Source organism: Mya arenaria, chromosome 11, assembly GCF_026914265.1.
Source record: "Mya arenaria isolate MELC-2E11 chromosome 11, ASM2691426v1".
NCBI lineage: Eukaryota > Metazoa > Mollusca > Bivalvia > Myida > Myidae > Mya > Mya arenaria.
The window spans coordinates 63,170,246-63,190,559 of NC_069132.1; the positions used below are offsets into that span (position 1 = coordinate 63,170,246).

General features: G+C 32.8%; 1 protein-coding gene across 1 annotated transcript in view; it reads right to left on the reverse strand.

The window, feature by feature from the left end:
- LOC128208679 (uncharacterized) overlaps nucleotides 1-17,172 on the reverse strand; it is a 23,120-nt gene extending 5,948 nt beyond the window's left edge. Inside the window, exons 1-6 of the mRNA XM_052912228.1 lie at nucleotides 17,112-17,172; nucleotides 14,874-15,450; nucleotides 14,204-14,362; nucleotides 13,372-13,588; nucleotides 12,973-13,235; nucleotides 12,511-12,759 (exon numbers count right to left, since the gene is read on the reverse strand). Of these exons, the coding sequence (XP_052768188.1) occupies nucleotides 12,511-12,759; nucleotides 12,973-13,235; nucleotides 13,372-13,588; nucleotides 14,204-14,362; nucleotides 14,874-15,431 (1,446 nt within the window). The 5' untranslated portion in view covers nucleotides 15,432-15,450; nucleotides 17,112-17,172. The remainder of the gene's footprint in view (nucleotides 1-12,510; nucleotides 12,760-12,972; nucleotides 13,236-13,371; nucleotides 13,589-14,203; nucleotides 14,363-14,873; nucleotides 15,451-17,111) is intronic.
- Between the last annotated feature and the right edge of the window lie 3,142 nt (nucleotides 17,173-20,314).

Sequence of the window (20,314 nt, forward strand, 5' to 3'; positions counted from 1 at the left end):
ATTTAACCTATGTTTACAGTTTGTAACGTGCTTAATGGTAGTGAAATAAGCCCAAGCGTTTATACTACATGGACACACGAAATATTCTAATCAATTATTAATTAATCACAGTTGTTCTCAATGAGGTTTAGGTCATGTGACTGTTTTTGTCAGTACAAGAACACTGTTTGATTCTCTCATGACTTATGGCCTTATCGTTTTGGAAGGTCCACTCAAATTCATCTTTTGCGATATATCTAACACACTTTTATATATTTGTCATAAAAATGTGAAAATTAACATGTCCTTACATAGTGATAAATACACCACTGGACCATAAGTCTTATATTGGTAACTTACCGTGCTGCAGCATAGCCCTAGTTAAGCTTTTGCATGCCAGATCAATGTTTCTTTTCAACCTTGCCAACATTTCAAAACACCTACAAACATGGAATATGCATTCGTTTCAATAAGAAAACAGGTACTATCAAACTGTAAACAGAGGACCCAACAAGGTCTAAGTCAAGAGCAGACCAAACCGTTCGTGTTAGAGGAGCCGCAACTTAGGGCCTCAACTTGTGACAAGTGTCCCCTCATTAGTAATGGAAATATACATCGTTTAATGCGGCCAGGGTGCTATGGGTCCGCCCATATAGCAAGAACATTTAGGCTATGTTAATCTGAAATGGTGTATTTTGGTGTGTGTTTGTTGTTGTTTCCCCAAGATTGATATACAAAATCTTGACAACTTAAGGGGTTCGCGCGCCGGGTGAGCCATTCCTCCACCATAAGCCCGCTAGTGTATATATACCGAATATAATTAGTAGTAAAGAAATATACATGTATTTCAAATTGGGATAGATTTTATGAAACGTAGCTTTAAATGCGAAAATAAGCAATGGAAAACAACAGAAGACAATCATTGCAAAATTTCATTTTTAGCACTGTCTAGAAAAAAATGAAACACTTGTTTCAGCATTTTTGTCGAGTAAGTTTTGGACGATATCATGTTGGCACATTTTGACCAAATACCCTATTGTTAGCGTTTCTTTTTTCTATTATAGGATTTTAATAGTAAAATCTAGTCATGTGAAGGTAGTTCAATTCGTGTGTTCACCACATTCATCTTCAAAACTAGAAACCGAGCAGTTCATTTCGTAAGATGATTATTGTGACGAAGATAAGGATGAACATAATTCGTCCAGCTGACAATAACTAGGGAATTTATACAACGTAACAATAACTTGGGAATTGTTGTTTTCGTTTAAATACCTAATTTATATAACGTGCCCTCAAAATTTTTTGTCAGTGTGAGTGTCTGCAAATTAGAAATTACCCTTTATTTGCTTCATTTGTTTAATTAATAAATGTATAAGGACATGTTCGATTATTATTTCACCGACTTGTGTTAAGAAGATTAATAAGAATTAAATGTAGATGTTTTAAAGCACGGTTAAACGCGATAGATGATTTAATGTACGCAATGCTTGCAAGTTAAGGGCCTTCCACAGTGCAAAAGAGGGCCGGACTGGCCAAAAATTAAAACGTTTTAAATGTTCATGTTTTATTTAGTTTTGAGGAACGATAACTTTCTGGAGTAACACAAAAACTGTTTGTGATATGTTGTGGGGTAGTTAGGAGTTAATAATTTCACGAAGAAGATTTTATCAAATTTTATATACAAATGCATCCATATTTATTTTGGAAAAGTCTTTCGACATTATAACTTTATTTTTGGGTCAAAATGCACAAGACTTCAGATTCAACAATGTATTATGGGATAATAAAAAGTAGTGAAATAAATTCATTTCCAGATTACAACATTGCAAATATCTTTTTTTAAACAGCGACAATCACCAAAACGTCTCAGGACATTGTTGATTGTGTAGTACTGACAATTTTGACACAAAAACATAATCATGTAAATGCTATTTGATTGTAAATCTGATTAAGACTTCTTTCGTAAAATCTACTCAACTCTTAATTACAGCTATACACGTTGCAACGGATATATCAATTATGCTTGCCAGATATTGAACCTCACACTAAATATATTTTTGTTTAAACATTTTAAGTTTTGAAACCTTCAAACGACTTTTGCACTGTTGAAGGCCCTTAAATTATTTAAGGTAGTGTTAACGTTGATTTATTGAATATTATACCAAGTGATGTAATTACGGTGACAACGTAAAGTAAGGCCTCAGAATAAGACAATGGAAAGTCGTCTTTTTCAAACCGATTATCCTTGTCTCGCTTTTTATGAATTTTAAGAGTTCTTCTTCGTAGTTTTACAAATACACTTGTTTGTTGTTTTTGTTGTTTGTAAATTATGTAAAGCTATTTGCTATAATCTGGCTTAACATCGTTTTTATGTTTGAAACTGTCGCAGAGTTTAGAATGTTATTTGTTTAGTCAGTGTGTTAATTGCATGTTAATATACTGATAGTTTCTCGGTTTATTAAACTTGCTGAATGATATGAAATGTGTTTATCAATGTGTATTTACTGTCTATAATGTTGTATATCATTGTATATAAGTTCGACTCTTCAAAAGAATCTATATATCTATATCATTTATTTGCAATGCATAGAACAAATACGTGCGTCATAAGAATTACATTTATTATAGTTCCACGTGCATTTTTAAAGATTAAATATATATATATTGTATATAATGAAATGGTTATTATTACTGCGTTATGGCGCCTCGTGAAATCCAATTCTAAAAAATCCATTCGAGTCGAATACAACCTCCTGGGTCAAATTAAATCGGGAATTTTAACGCCTTTTGTCGTGGTTCTGAAAAGTTAACAGGAGTTAGTTTTGGATCAGTATTCTAACTATATATACATTTTTTTTGAGGATCCAGCAGCTGTTTTTTGCTCTTCGTATTACTATGATTACTAATGCGGTTGTCCGTAACAAAATTGCCAACATTTATATAATAATATTTGTCGAGCAAGTTGATTAGTTCGAATAATGATGTATAAAAAGTACGATATATATATCGTTATTGTTATTAATAAAAACTATTTAAAAAACTAATTAAAAAAGCATACTTGCATGCTGCAATGACTAGGGCACTTATTTCTAAAACGTTTGCTACCGTCAGTTGTCCATTTATTCAGTGTACTCTTTAAATAATAAATATGACATTTTCCAAAAGCTACTTTTGCAACAAATACTCACTTTTAATTAATTGATGAACACATGTTGTGTGATTTTGAACTACTAGAATGGTATACATTGCCAAGTACCTGTAACTGGAAACTAAAATGCTTCATTTGAAATATTAAACAAAACCATACAATTAGAAGAGATATCTTAGCCCTAAAAGTTAACTTTGTAATCCATTTTTCGGAAACATTGTTTTCATGGAAGCCTACAATATCGTCAACGTACAAAGCCTACCGATCAGAAACTTTATCCCGCCATTGTTTCTTCGTCATGCTGGACTTAGAAACTTAGAAAATATAATACAAAAAAACTATTGAATATCGTCGTTGATAATATCACAATCATCATCTAAACTTTGCGGATCAAGGATTCGACATTTGAGAGGCCGTCCCCCCTGAATCCGCTAGTGCTAGCATAAAGACAATTATTAATTTAACCATATTTTAGATATAGTAATTGCAAGATATGATATCTGTTTTGTCTTTGGCATGCATTTTGCATCGCGAGAATACTTTTACCTCATTTAACATGGATTTGTCTTGAAAGTTACACTTGTGTTTAAATACGTAAACGTCAAAGAAGCAGCTGCCTTACATCATCGAAAGTGGATAAACGGTATATGTATAAATGCATTAAGAGAAACCACTTGGTTTTAAAATGCAATTACAATTAAAAGTCGAAAAAGTATTTTTGCCTCGTCATTATGAATTACAAGTTTACGTTTGCATTTATTTTATTTATATATTTATTAACAAGTTTTACAATTAATATCTAACACGCTGAAATTCAATTAAACTATTTTAGATATCCGAGCAAATATTTACCTGACCTCATCTTTTGGACGTTAAGAATATTTGTTTAAGATCATTTACACGCGCACATCATCAATTGTAAATTTAAGGCCATGTGGGTCTTAACATGAACAATGGTAGTCCAGGTAAAGAATGTTGAAATGTGGATAGTTTCAAAGATTGAACCAGTGATATGCCTGTGCTTTTGCTTCCTTTACATTTAGTTACCTGATTTTAAATGTAACCCTTCAAACAAAGAGCTATTGACAGCGCCACCTTATTCACTTATTTATACCCAGCATTCCATCCAAGCAGTAATGGCGTTGTGTAATACTAAATTATGATATTTATAAATAAGTGTGGCTATTGAAGTAAGACGTGACATGTAAGTTTGTTTGTTTTGTTTTAAATTGTTACATTTTATCTTTTATCTATATTCTATAAATGTCAGAATGATATTTTCATATCATAAAAATGTCAATGAAAACAATTTATGTCGCTTAACAAAATTGGCAGTGGAACATTACGTAAGAAATGACGTCAGAGTATTTACTTGATATTGTGTATTATAGTATTTATAACGTACGTACTGCCGTATATTTCATAAAATGATAATCGTGATCCGAAAAACATATATGACGTGAACAAGTTTTTCACTGGCTGTGGTTCCATTGTGTTCACTTCGCAGAAGGTAAAAAGTGAAAACTTCACTGTGGATAGCTCTTAAATTAATATACGTATAAAATTCTGAATAATAGTCGGTACATTTTATAACAAAATGCCCATTGTGTTTAATTTTGAAACTTGCTACACTTATATGAATATGGTTTCTAAGCTCAGAACCAATCCGGGTTCATCCAACATCGCTGAAAAAAATTGTTGTTTAGAGGTTTTCAATGACTTTTTAAATTTTGAAAGTGAAATATTTCCAAACTCATACATGTATTTTAAGATCAAGATTGTTTGATCGAGGCAACATTAATGTCCTTGAAAAATGATTAATGTGAGTAAAACATAGTAAAATCAGTCCGGAGATAATGTCAGTTGAAATTTGTTTATAAAAATAAAACAAAATTTATGCGAAAAGCTACAGAAACAAGCTCAGTAGCAAAATGTCTAAACATAAACCCGGTTTAAATGGCACAGGGTAAACGCCAAAGACATAGAACATAAAATCACAAACATGAAACATGGAAGAACAGCACAAAACTCCACAAGCAGCACAGTGCATACATACTACATATAAAAAACCAGGTATGTTTATCAAGGATTGTTAGGTACCGCCTTGGAACAGTCAGTAAAATGTAAATTTACTGGGGGGTTTAAACCAGTTTAAGTGCACAAACCACAACTCTTATCCCAACAATCCTAAATAAAGATAAAACGCAAAAGGTAAATCTTATCAAAGTATGCATTAACTTGAGGAAACTTAACAATAAAACAAATAATAAAACAACTTATATTTCAAAACCATGTCATTGTCATTTCGACAAAAGTAACCACTATGTTGGAATCTAAGACTGTTGATTAAAATATGAATTAGTTCAGGTAATGTGCATTACTATAGACATTAAAATAAACTTCAGAGCTTTATTTTAATATTATTATCATTATTTGAATTATTGATATTATTTTTGAGATGAACATCTTTACAATTATATTGGTAATACTAGTTTCATTTATCCCAGAAATGCGCTGGTTTTCCAACATAATAAATGCATGATAGTAATTAAAACGTTTTGGCTTCAAATATCTTTACATCAACATGTAAATTCGGAGAGTGCTCCGTTTTTCTTATGCATAATATGAAAATGATATTGTTTAAACAAACTGATTTGCTATAAGGGACGTCGATCAAGTAAATCTAGACATTGAACTTCAAAATCAGTAAAGATGGCCATTAGCAAATGGTATGAGTTGGTAAAACCATGCTTTGTTTCACTATCGTTTAAAAAACAACTGAATAGTCACATGTAACACAAGCTATGATCTTCTTATACTTATTACATCTTTGTTCTTGTCCCAATTTTTAAATCAACCAAATGTATTTCTTATCTACGAAATTGTCTTTTAATGTCTCAGAATAATGATAACAGTCATGTGTTTCCGGTCCGGAAAGAAAAATCCGATTGCAATGAGGCTTGCCGGACAACCGCGAACAACCGCGAACCCAGGGTGACCGAGAGTGGGAAACACATGTTTGATTATATTTTCTCATATACCTAAAAAAATGGTAAAATGTGACGTGGAAATCGCATTTTATACATTTTACCTGCGGCGTTATTTACTGACAACGGAATGACGCATAGAAATTTAAATTTTATTTTTAATCTTTTAATTTTCTTAAACAGTTCATCTGTTTTTAAAAGTTTTTTTTGTAATTTCTTGTAGAAAATATTCTAAAACGCACTTTTAAAAAGGTTATAAATGTAATTAATTTCATAAAACAAAGAAATAAGAAACCTCGCGGTGCTGTGTGTAACTCCTCTCTGGTATAGGTGTGGCACACGGTAATACTGGAAATGCCTCTCATGTGTGCTACAACAGCGAAGAATGCACAACCTGTTTCATAACAAACATATTGTCTTTAGCTTAATCCTGTTTAAAGAAATTTAATATAGTTCGAGAAATTGAGGTATGTTCGTTATCTGTATATAATCATCTATACTCTTTCAAACGTCCTTGGTCACTGCATATAAACTGTGCATTTTGATCGGTCGCTCAGTCAGTGCAATGTCACTATTGGCCCAGTAAACAGGATTCCAACCTCAGTTAAACGCTTCAAAGTTGAACGATGTCACAGTTTTATTCTCCCGATTCCTGGACTTTACGACGATACTATTCAAAATGTAACAATTTAAATGACGATAATTTAGTTTCAATGACGATCATTTATCATTTTATGACAACAAATCCGGTTTTTTTAAACCCTACTAAGACACATTCCAGAATATGGTTGCCTTTTATCAAAAATATTGATTTTGTATGTTATGTAATGATATTACTTTTAATGCACGTACTACTTTACAACTATGATATATACAAACGGAAGGCAATGGATGATAAAAAACGTAGACTTATATTTAGCACTAAACGCTAAGACAATCATTAACCGTCAAAAACAGTCAGTGCAAATTGGTCTTGGAAAGGCTCAATCTATCTCTGTTAAATGTTATGAGTGATAATATTTTTTTCAATTCCCACACAATTAAATGCAATTCTACATTATTCACTTTTTTCTTATTTTTCATAAAAAGGGAGATCTTAGTACAAAAAGTGAAGTTTAAGGGTGTTCGAGTTAAACAGTTAAATCTTTTAATTAAAAAACTAACTTTACGGTTTTAGAGTTGAACTACTTTTCCTTCTGAAGCGCAATGAAGATTGGCTCAATTTGAAATTCTAACTATTGATATTGAGATAATGATTATTTCATTATGTTATCACCAGATCAAGGCCTGTTGGATAAAAGTGTTGATATCCTGGTAGTAGCGCGCGTTTGGCTTATGTATATAAGTTAAATATAATAACGTGCTATGACTCTTAACAAATAATCTCTTCAACGTTTTCCTATTCAAATAAAAATGATTTTCTACATTATTCAATGTTCCCCTTAGCAGCCAGTATTAAACGTATTCTTCAAAAAAATAATTGGTCTTCTGGTAAATTTAAACAACAGTGAAAAAGATCGTTATTCAACTTTGTAGCAAGTGACTGAGTTCAAAAATCCGGTTTATAGGACGTGTTTTGTGTTTTTGGTGGTATTTATGTCATACGAAACGTAAGATGTGAAACCGAAACTATTGCCGGGCTTAAAATGTTAAACCTATACATCTTAATGTGTCATGATATTAGGTGGCGATATATATATGCTAATCCCTGTTGTCTTTTAAAGCTGGGTCTGACTGTCGTACGATATTGGCCTTTGAGTTTGAGATTATGTTTCGAAATTATTTAATAATTCCGTAAGCTGTTCAAGTAGGAAAGAAGCTTCATATGCAGTGCTCGGCTGAAAACATCATGCGCTTCACATGATAGTTAATAAGGATTGCTTTTTTCAATGAAAGGTGTACATTTAAAGCCTTAATTCAGTAAGTGAGGGCCAGAAAATCTTAGTTCTAGAAATATCCGTCGAATTACGACGTTTTTTTGTGAAACAAGGAATACCCAAATAGGTCAAAATCTTAGTCATGGATTACGGAGTTAAATAGTATATTTGAATATTTAGCTCCCTTTATTTTCAAAAGCATGTTAAAAACATTGTTCCTTATTCAACCTTTTCAGATTTTGAAATACAATACTTAACACATAACTTACTCGACATATGGTATTTTATGTTCCCTTAGTATGAAAAAGGTGCTTATTGCAGAAGTCCAGACGGTACATAAGAGTTACTAAGTGTTTCTTTTGACTGTCGCTCTCTTCACTACGGAATAGGTCTTGTATGTAACAACAGTGTTTGTAGCCCGTTAATTTGGTGACAACTACGATTCTCTTTTGACATACTCAGAAACTTTGATATGTACTTACGTCTATTCTTGTATAAATACGACATTGACGTTACAATAACGCATGCAAAAAGCTTAAACTAATGTCGTTATAACTTTCATCATAACTAATTTGCTCTTTTATTTGATGTGTTTTATGTGCATGAATAATTAATATGCCTTTATGTTAACAAGACAGAACAATAACATTTAAGCTTAAATTAAAACATAAGAACTAAACTTATCATGTCAAACTCATTGCATCCTATATCTCGAAAAACATATTAAATATCATTTCGAAAGGATGTTTAGTACCCAATCAATATAAAAAATATAATAAGTTTAGAATTTAATCAGTCTTATTAAAAATAATTCATCGAAGTCTACATCGAATAAAAGCAAGCATAAGGTATTCAGACTATCAACCTCTGCCTTTGAGTGAGATGTGAGCGGACAAAGCATATTGTTTACTTTGTGACACCTACTTAAATGAGTTGATATCAACGTTCTTGTAAAATTGCTGTTTAGTTAGTGTCAGGTTTTGAGTCTGGGTATTTAGTTGCATCAAGGAAAGACGTGATTTTTTCCCTGTCAAGGACATAAGTCGTCTGTCTACACCTGTTACTAAAATAAACCCTTTTCTTAAAATCAGACACGGAAAAGTATCTTGTTTCTTAGAATGATGTAAACAGCCTGTGAATCGTCTTACGAAACGCCATTGTTGTCAAGAGCAATGCAAACTACTTAAGTATTCATTAAAGTTAAGTTAAAAACTGAATAATGATGCATGTGTCTAGTTTATTCTGTGGGTTATTTTATGAAAGTGCAAAAGTAAAAACGGACTACTTTTCTGAAAACAGAACTAAGGTTTAGTAAAAGCTTTATTTAAACTTTGTTAACAGTTTGTTAACGAGCTTCATGGAACTGCAGAATCGGATGCATGGATCATGATCGGTCATTAATTATACACATGCATACAATGGTTTTCATTGAGGCTTGGTTATGAAACTGTTCTGAATTCAAAATTGAACATGAATACAGAATTGTACAGGAACATTGTGCTTTTTGGTGTTTTATTATCTTGAGTTATGACCTTATCAATTTGAAGATCTACTTACTAACATTAATATATCAGGTATTTATAGTTTGACAAATATAATCATTGAATGTCGCGATATATTTAACTTTATTATGCCTCCCTTTTGTCTACAATGGTAAAAATCCATTACCCGAAAAAGAGATATTTTGACTATCAGAAACATTGTCAACCTTTTTGACACGTGACCAATCGAAAATTCACTGTCAGGTCATGTGACCGCAGTGATATTTTAAATGTCATATAACGGCAAATAACAGCTTCAATATTTTAGCTAAATCATGACGTGATTGCCTCCCTTATACACATACAGCAGTGACGTCACTAATCATTGTGTACACAAACACATTAGACGACAGGAATTGTCAGATTTTGAAGGAATTTTAGCAAAATTAACGGTGAAATTTTTGTTCTAGATAAAATCATTTCATTATTTTATATTTTGTTTACCTTGTTTCACTTGTTTAATTAAATGAATTGAAAACATTTTAAAACTTTTTATGTTCTTAATTTTGTTCGGTATAATAAAATAAATATCATATGGCACGCCTCGGGTGACATTCTGCCCTCGGGTTGATAATACCAATGTCACACATGCTGCCATAGGATATTTATATAAGGTTTCACTAAATTCTGAAAAACCGTGATTTCTTCATCAACTGTTCATTTTGTTACCTTAACTACTTTCTTTTTCAGATAAAAAAACCTTGTTTTCTTTGATCTTTTTGAAGAGTTATCGTACACTGTACAGCAGAACGATTTATTTTTTTAATTGGAAAGTGATGTCAATGATAGAGTAACATTTAGATATCCCTTGCAAACTCAAAACAAGTTCAGTTATAAACATATTTAGATATGTTTATTGCACTATAACTGTATTACACTTACTGGTAGATAAACATTCACACATGTGGTTATTAAATCCATGTAGAGAAAGTTTGAATAAACTAAATCCCTATCACATCATTTCGGATTATATATATATATATCTTAGTTTATTCGTTTTCTCTGTCACGCGTGATTTTGAAATCTAGTTTTGGCACGTTTATTTTAAAATCAACAAGACAATTCTCCCCCATCTCGTCCTCCCGCCGAATCGACACATCATTTAAAATACACTGATTGCATTGTTTTATTTCCCAAACAATAATATCGATCGTTACCTCGTCACTAGGGGAAACATAGCAGTCGTCTAAATAGAAATTCACTCCAGCAGGATTGACCTTAAAGTTTTTTATCAATTGAATTAAACATTCTGCTGATATAATACTACTGTTGAATCTCAATTCCCTTACACTCATTGGTATGTCTAGCTCCGTAAGAGGGGAAGCAGAAAAATAGAAGACAATATCTTCAATGTTATCTAACGATGAAAGCGTTCTGTTAAGACGTGTTCTTATAGTATCGTTAAAGTACCATACTGCAAACGATTTTAAAACTTTCGAATACTGTAGAGATTGCAGTGCACCCTTCATGAACGCTCGATTACTAAAACCTCCAAGGACACATTCTCTTATTTTACCGTATTCGATGCATGTAGTAATACCTACTGTGTCAACTTTTACTAAAAACAAACGTTGCAACTGTTCACAGTCTAAAAGACGTAAATTATCCTCAAGTTTAACATTACAAAGAGCAAGCTCTTCCAGTAACTCTGAATTAAACGGGCACCTGCACTTGATCCTGACAACAGACGATGCAAATAAATGGATCATGTTAATGGTACAGATTTTTAACCTATTTGGTGATATAATCAATCTGACTTGATTGCCCTCTAATGACTGTGATAATTCTAGACCTGACAAACTGGTGCAACCAGTAAGATCTAGCTCTCCACCGATAGATAAGTTTCTAAGGACAAGTGTGTGCAAGTTTATACACGAGTTTATAGTTTCTGGTGCAATTGGACACGGTATAGCATAATCCATGTCATAACATATTTCAATACTAATGAAAATTAATTTCGTTTTACAATCATTCACGATTGCTTGAACTCTGTAAAACTGATCTATATTTTCGAGTTCATTGATTTCCAAAGCCAAAAATGATATATCACTGCAACCTTCAGTGAACATGGTGCTACTGTAATTGTATGTACTATCTAGTAGTACACTGCGCATTTTCATAGCAGTTTCACATGCAATAGTGTTTGCTTTCATTTCTTCAATGATACTCAAGCAGTTTTCATGAAACAGTTTTACAGCTGAATGTTCGATATTTGGTCTTAGACATAGCATTTTTGTTTGCAAATCGCAATATAATTCAAACATGTCTTTTGCACATGTTCCATGCATACCACACAAAAACAGCATCATGTCGAACGATAATGTTTGGTCTGAAGACTTTATTGTCTCCACTAAACGTTCATGCTCCTTGCTGTCATAAGGCATCGATGCAATGTAGACACAAGCTAACATTTCTTGGTACGTTTTGTGGAGAAAACTGTACTCATATCGTGGATTTACAGAAGAAGAGTGTAACTGTGTTTTCGAAAGCAGTCCTGTAAGCAGTCCAAGTTCTTCTGTGTTTTTACACAGTGTTTTGGTTATTTGTGCCTCCAATGTTTCAACATCAAATAACGAATAAAACGCCATTTTGCCTATATTACGTATGTACTCCTGGAATCTCGTACAATAATGTCGAGTTTGTAAGCATTTTATTGTATTAGGTTGTTGATGATCTTCAGCAACATAGTGATGTACTTGAGGATATTTTTTTAAGGCGTTGGTAAACATCATTTCTAATACATTGCAATAAACCTGGCATTTGGTCTCGCCGAGAGAGTGGCCTTCGTACCACAAAGAGAGCAACTGCAAAGCAACAATGGTACTGCCAAATAAATGATGTAGACGCTTTTGGTCAATCACTCGAAATAATTCAGCAATATTTTTTGAATGTTTGGAATCGCCGACTATGAGAGTAAAGGCATGTTTAACAAGTGACCGTATTTTTGTGTTATCCATCTCGTTTATTTCAACACATACATTTAACTTTTCAGAATGCATTTTCTGCAAGCCGAGCTTCCAATGTCTCGATGTTATCATAATGACGCATTTCTCCCTACTTCTTTCATGTGGTGACTCTGTATCTTCCTGAAAGCAGAGATGTTTCTCCACATTCGGATGACTCCATTCATCCAGGCCATCAAATATCATCAGACATCGTTCCTTATTTAGGATTTCTTGAAGAAACTTAATATCATAATCCTCACATCTCGATAGCCGTCTTATAACCTGATGAAAAACAATATCGTCCATTTCACACAGTCTTGATCTCGATTGAATAAGACGCGCATAAAAAACATACTGCACGTTCTTCAGTTCCTCGCAAGTAGTCAAATATGTTCCCGCTCCTTTTGACTTCAAGCATTCTATATCATCGTTATTATTTGTTTGAAAAGCGCACCAAAGGCGCACAATGAATTTGCAGAATGTTGATTTCCCTACCCCAGCTTTAGCAGTGATGTAAATACGTTTTGCCTGCTCTCCCGTATTTCGAAACACTTCGTCCAACTCTTTTATCTCGGATCGAACTAGTTCACTGTTAAAACCAATACTCGAATTAGAAGTACCTTTGCTTACTGTTGACTTACTTAGTTGAGGAGGTATGTACACTTTAACCAAGTTTGGATATTTAATGTCAAACATCGGTCCAAGGTCGAGAGCAGAACAGCTATCCAAATAATGTTTTTCCAGATCTTGTTTTAAAGCTGAAACATAAGGATATCAAGATATATGATATATACCAAAATATCAATCTTATAAACATAATAGGTGATAACATTGCATGAGCTGATGTGAGTTATATATAGATAAATATAATTAATAAAACATATTTTAATGAACCTGCAGATTTTGAACTATAACGTTCTTTTTCAGAATTTGCGATCCTCTGAACTGCTTCATCGGCTAAAGTTTGAATATTGTGCTCTAATTCCTTAAGCTCATCCATTTTATCTTGGAGATGATTTTCTGATTTGAGCAGTTCACTTGTCGTGGATATGGCAATGCTGATCACATTTGCAAGATCATCAGCTGATACTCGCAACTGGTCATTTTCCAACTGAAAACAGCAACACAAAATATAAAAAAAACGTCAAGAATACCAATATCCGACGTCGGTCTTTTGTTTCTATGGATAACATATTATTATCCTAAATAAGAATTATTTATTAATGTATGTTCGCTGTCTATATCATATTAATTCAATATATGATTCTTTAATGAACTATTCCGGCAATGATGTGATGTACATTTAAAGAAAATAAGGCAACATTTAAATGCCCAGTAGCCTAAAACATAACAATGGTTAAGTTAAACAACATAAGGATAAATGTAAAACAAACACCGAATTCACGACACAACACTACAATAAAAATAAATATAAAACAATCTAAAACTAAAGTAGTTGTACATATTACAGCATCGACATGGTTTTTTGATACTAAGTTAGAACTCACTGGGGCTTAAACCGGTGTGCCTCACCTGACACTTACATTATTTAAATAAGTGAAATATTGAATATATACGCCCCATATGAGTCTTTAAGGCAATGAAGTAGAACATAAATCTAGATTTATAGTTATTAAAACATGGTTTTTGCATAGGCTAAAGGACATGTGAATACTAGAATAGGTAACACCGAAAAGTAGTTATCAAAGTTTTAAAGTCAAATTACCAGTGTCAGGTTTGCAAGTGCTTCCTTTGCTGATGTGTTTGAAGCCAAAGACTTGCTGTCTTGTAGAAGGATCTTTAACGCATCTATACAGTTTGATAAGTCAGCCTCAGACACCATTATCTTTGGCGAATGACGTAGTCTTCTCCCAACATCTCGCACCTGTTAAAATACAGGAAATTAGGCTTACTCTAATTGCACGTACATTTATAATTTATGGGAAGGCAGTTGTGATTAACAAACTTAACTTACAATTCATAAGCACCATCAGATATAAATCATTCGGAATACTTCGACAATTTTCCATCGAAAACAACCTCGGATGTATATGGACGGTTTACAATGCCAGAAATCTTTACAGTTGAACTACGCTGCGAGTAGATCGCATAGTAATTTCAATAGAAACTCTTGATAATCTTAATTATTTATGCAAAAATACATTTTACTGACAATCAATTTAAACTTTGTAATTAAAACACGTTAAAACACGTAAATTGATTATTACTATTATTTTAGATTTTTCGAACTACTTCTACTGATGTATCGGCACATATCCGAGGTTGCTTTTGATGGAAAATGACCGAGGTGTTCCGAATGGATATGTACATTTTTTATTAAACTTTACTGTACATTATCTTCTTCTTTTGTATCATTCATGTAACTGATAATTTACCTTCGTGCAGATATTGTGTAGCTGAGAAAGATCGTCTGTGAAGTAATTGTCAAAGAATCTGCAATTAATGATGAGGCTAATGACGCCATTGATATCTGTATCATCTGCTGTCTGGACATTCAAGTAACCATCTGGTGGAAGAAAGCACTTTGCAACTTCCCACGGATTGGAGCACCAATCATTTGCATTGGTGTTTTTCCAAGACGGACCATTGAATCTGTGATGGCCTTCGATACCCTGCATAAAATCATTACAAATCTTTGCAGGGCAATATCTAAAATGTGCATGTTGATGAAACTTGCATGGAAGAGATCTAAACCCCCCACAAACTCCTCTTGTTCTACATGGTAGGACATTTGGTGTTGTACAGGAGTTGCATGTTGTCCCAGGCGGTAAACCGTTGGTTTGTTCAACGTTTGCACGAATAGCTTGGTGCAGATATGTCACTACTGTTGTAACAAAAGGTATAAGCCCCTTTCTGGCTATGTCTACAGCAACTGACGCCTTAAGCCAATTCTGGTTTTTCTTTTCTTGAAACAGCGTTTTGTAGCTCGCCATTTCATGTGGTGAAGTGCATCTGAAAAAACAACAACAATTCTTTGGATACTTTCTAGTTATATGTTAGTATGTGTGTGTCTTCACTTTACTCTGTATTTCACATTTTGAAGGGTTTTTAACAGACTCATGTTTGAACTAGATAAAGTGTATCTAAACAGTTTAAAGTTATATCTGCATGTGTTCTATGTTTTCTATAGCAATTGATACTGAGACGACGATTGCATCTATATAAGATCTCTTCCTATCACAGTTTAGCCCCATCGTTGGGTGACAAGCACCTCCAGGGCATTACGACAAGTTCCAAGTCTCGCTGTCTAAAGCAAACAGTTGGAGCAAGGAAATTTGTCTGATTCCCTGGAGTATGAAGTGGGCCAGATTAAAACAAATATAGTCAAATATATTGATTGTTCTGATTTATTTGGAATATAATTAGAAGTGTTGGAATGTATAGTAGGAACTTATATCTCTTTTATTTAAATACATGTTTACACAGAATCCTAATCAATTAGACATCCTGACCTTTTCAAGATTTTCAGTTTACGAAATTACTGCAGTAAATTCTACAATACCATAATGCGTAACTATGTATTTTTAAAGCGTCTGGTTGTAAGATACTCAATACTCGCAAAAACTGATTGACACATACTATTACATTACAAATCCTGTAACACCAATATGTGTGCGATTCAACCTATCAGTAAGTTATATTAAGGTCGATCAATAAACATGGACTATTTTGAAAAATACTATTATCCCTTTGGTCCAAAAATAGTCAACCTTTAAACTGGTTTGCACTGTTAGTACATTACTTGCAAATTATATACAAGAATTTTCCAATTCTTGATGACTATCCATTAAATTTATCATTCAAAATTTGTGTACAATTTACCGATTTTTATTGCATGTTCTTGATGTTTCGGGACAGAACCGCCATTAATTTCGAATGACAGATAGCAATAGAGCAACGTATTTGATGCAGACATTTTAATAATATAAGCACGCATATCCCTTTGATCGACACATTATAAGTAGTGTATTGACAACCCTTTGAGATTTATTTTTTTCAATTTCAATTTAACTCAGCTTAATGTTTAGCAGTAAACGTATCATCACATATACGCACATTAAAATCAGTTCAAAGACATGTATCAACATAATTTCTAATAACTAGTTTTACAAGTAGAGAAAATACAGTGTAGCTAGAAGGACAAATACCGTATTTTTGAATCCACAAGATCTTGAGCGAGATAAATATAATCGTTAAAGTATTTATAATTTGCAATTTTCAAAATGTTACTTGTAAACACAAAAACACACAAACTTGAAAGTTAAATAACAATTATTATCGATTTTAAGGACTTCTGTTTAGATGCAATTGGGTTTGATACAAAAGTAAAACATACCTTTCTTGTCATTAGTTTCATATGTATATAAACATGTTTAGATTAAAGTAAATATGAGGAACGACTGCAAATGATTATGCAAAATATGTATATTACTCTTACCTAGTAGTTGTGATTATTTCCAAAATATATGTTTATGTTCATTTTTGTTAAGCGGCAGTACATTGTGTGACTTTGACTTTTGACTTTTACCTGATATGAACAAAGCTTTCAGGTATTCATAGTTTATAAATGAACGATAAACTGTAACGATTTAAAACAAAATAAATCCACTTACATGTCACGTATTTCAATAGCCTTACTTCTTCATAAAATCATAATGCAATAGTTCAGAACGCCATCACAGCTCGAACGGAAGGCTGGGCGGAAATGCGTAATCGGTCCGGTGGCGCTGTCAATGGCGTTGTGCTTAAAAGGATACATAACCGGGTGACTAAATATAAAGGAAATTAAAGCAAAGGCATACACTGGTTCAATCTTTCAAACTAGCACTTTAGTTAACATTGTTTTCCTTGACTGGGATTGAATAGGTTTAGTCAAGCAATTTTTTTTAATAGATTATGTACCCATTTAATTGATCTGAAACAAATAATGTTTACGTCAAATAGATATGGTTAGGTATATACATGCTCGGATATTTAAACTAGTTGTATTGAATTTCAATATTTTAGATATTTATGTCAACTTTTTGTTAATAAATACGTTATAAGTCAGTGCCATCAGACAAATTGGTTGGAAAACTCTTCATGATCCCAACACAAATGATAGCCCATGATTGACTGAAGAAGTTTGGTTAAAGTCATGTCTTGATTACCAACCTAATATTTGTTCTACGTTTTTCAAAAGAAAATTACGATAAAATGAGCGCAAATGATTTAATTCTCAATCTATCTTTATCTGATGTACTTGTTAAAACATTTATAGATTGATTAACTTCGTCTTATTAAATAATACATAATAATTAAATTTAATTAATACAATGTGTAAACGCATGACAAACATCAAACCGCTACATGGTCATTATCGAAATAGTAAGTCTCAATGAGGAATTATCGTAAGTTCAAGAATTTCAGCTGAATATGAACCAACTGTCACAATCTAAATTGAAAGTTTTTGCTTGCAAAGTCAACCACACGTTGCCTTAATTGACCTTTTCAGAAAAGCGATTGTACGTTGATGTGATAGTCCGAGATTGTTTTAGACAATGTTTGGTAAAAGTCCCTTAATTTTGACAATGTTTGGTAAAAGCAGAAATAGCTATAACAGAAAAATCCATGAAAAGTGTATCTTTCATGTTTATAATGCAGTTGTATAAGGATATATGCGCAATATTGAATATAATATCGTTTTGAAATATAGTTTTTATCAACAGTGACCCGTGTTAATAAAGGATTTTAGTTGTAACTTCAAAAATATTAAATCCTTCTTAATATCACAGATGGCATTATGTTTAATATTATGTTACTTTCTGCTGTATGTTTAATTGTATACCGGCTAGAAGTTATGTATACTTAGATGTTGCTAAATAATGTAATAATGACACTTAAAAAAACGCTTTACCACTTAAAATTTCTATTTAAACATAAATCTATTATGCTTGACCATTTCATTCGAGCACAGATCAATGTAAAAATAATCTTCATTTTGTTAGTACGCAATCTAATTTAGCATAATGAGTTTTTTTTTATAATCTTCTACAAAGATAGAAAAAAATCATGTTCCCTGCTTGCATATCCATGTGCAAATTGTCTTGTCACCAAAACAAAACGTGGCAATGGAATAAATCCTCATTAACTTCTAAGCTATTTTACCACCCAATTGTTAGTTTTGCCTTATTATAAATAAAGAAAATTATTTGTATTTAATATGTTTAAGATTAATAAAACAGAAACAAGTTTGTTATAAAAAGTACGATAATAAGATTGTGTCTCTCGGTCTGTGTCTGTTGATGTAATGTCATGTGTCTCTCCTTCGGTGTCTGTTATTATGACGTCATGCGTCTGTCGTTCGGTGTCTGTAAATGTAACGCCATGTGCCTCTCCTTCGGTGTCAGTTATTGTGACGACACGCGTCTCTCGTTAGGTGTCTGTTACTGTTACGTCATGTGTCTCTGGTAAGGTGTCTGTTATTGTGACGTCATGCGTCTCTCGTTAGGTGTCTGTTATTGTGACGTCATGCGTCTCTCGTTATGTGTCTGTTTTGTGACGTCATGTGTCTCTCCTTCGGTGTATGTAAGTCTTTAATCATTGTGATTTTAAAAAAGTCATGAATAAATATTTACACCGCTGGAGTTTTCGCTGGTATTTCATAAGTATTTAAAAATCATCGAAAATGCTCTTTGGTGCATGTTTTGTATGTGTAATTTTGCTTCTTTTTTAAAAAGTATCTGCTTGTGCGTCAGGTCGATTCAATCTCTCCTTTCTCTAGATATGGTATCTACCTTTTAATCTGTGTTGTTCAGTCATATCTTACACACGTTGCAAAATGTATAATTATATACAATGTATATAAGAGAAAGAGGATGGCAGTATTTGTTATATTCTTCTTGTACATGACACGATTGAATTATTAATTACACGGTTTAAAACCTCTTAAAGAATAACTTGATAACATACAGGAGTTGGGATACACTTTAGGATATTATTGTGCTTAGGCTTTACGATTTCTACCCTCTAATACGGCTCCTAGGCGCAATACCGGCATCCAACACTTGTATTCAATGATTCGTTTTTTCCAAGACAAATCCTATAACAGTGAATCACAGATACCTAATATAAAACAGCCATGATAGTAGTAGTAGTAGTAGTAGTAGAAGTAGAAGTAGTAGTAGTAGTAGTAGTAGTAGTAGTTGTAGTAGAAGAGGAAGTAGTAGTAGAAGTAGTAATAGAAGTAGTAATAGCAGTAGTAGTAGTAGTAGTAGTAGTAGTAGTAGTAGTAGTAGTAGTAGTAGTAGTAGTAGTAGTAGTAGTAGTAGTAGTAGTAGTAGTAGTAGTAGTAGTAGTAGTAGTAGTAGTAGTAGTAGTAGTAGTAGTAGTAGTAGTAGTAGTTGTAGTAGTAGTAGTAGTAGTTGTAGTAGTAGTAGTAACAGCAGCAGAAGCAGCAGGAGCAACAGCAGCAGCAGCAGCAGCAGCAGTAGTAGTAGTAGTAGTAGTAGTAGTAGTAGTAGTAGTAGTAGTAGTAGTAGTAGTAGTAGTAGTGGTAGTGGTAGTGGTAGTGGTAGTGGTAGTGGTAGTAGTAGTAGTAGTAGTAGTAGTAGTAGTAGTAGTAGTAGTAGTAGTAGAAGTAGAAGTAGTAGTAGTAGTAGTAATAGTAGTTAGTAGTTAGTAGTTAGTAGTAGAAGTAGTAGTAGTAGTAGTAGTAGTAGTAGTAGTAGTAGTAGTAGTAGTAGTAGTAGTAGTAGTAGTAGTAGTAGTAGTTAGTAGTAGTAGTTAGTAGTAGTAGTAACCATTGGGATAAATCAATAAAGTTGTCCTTTAATAT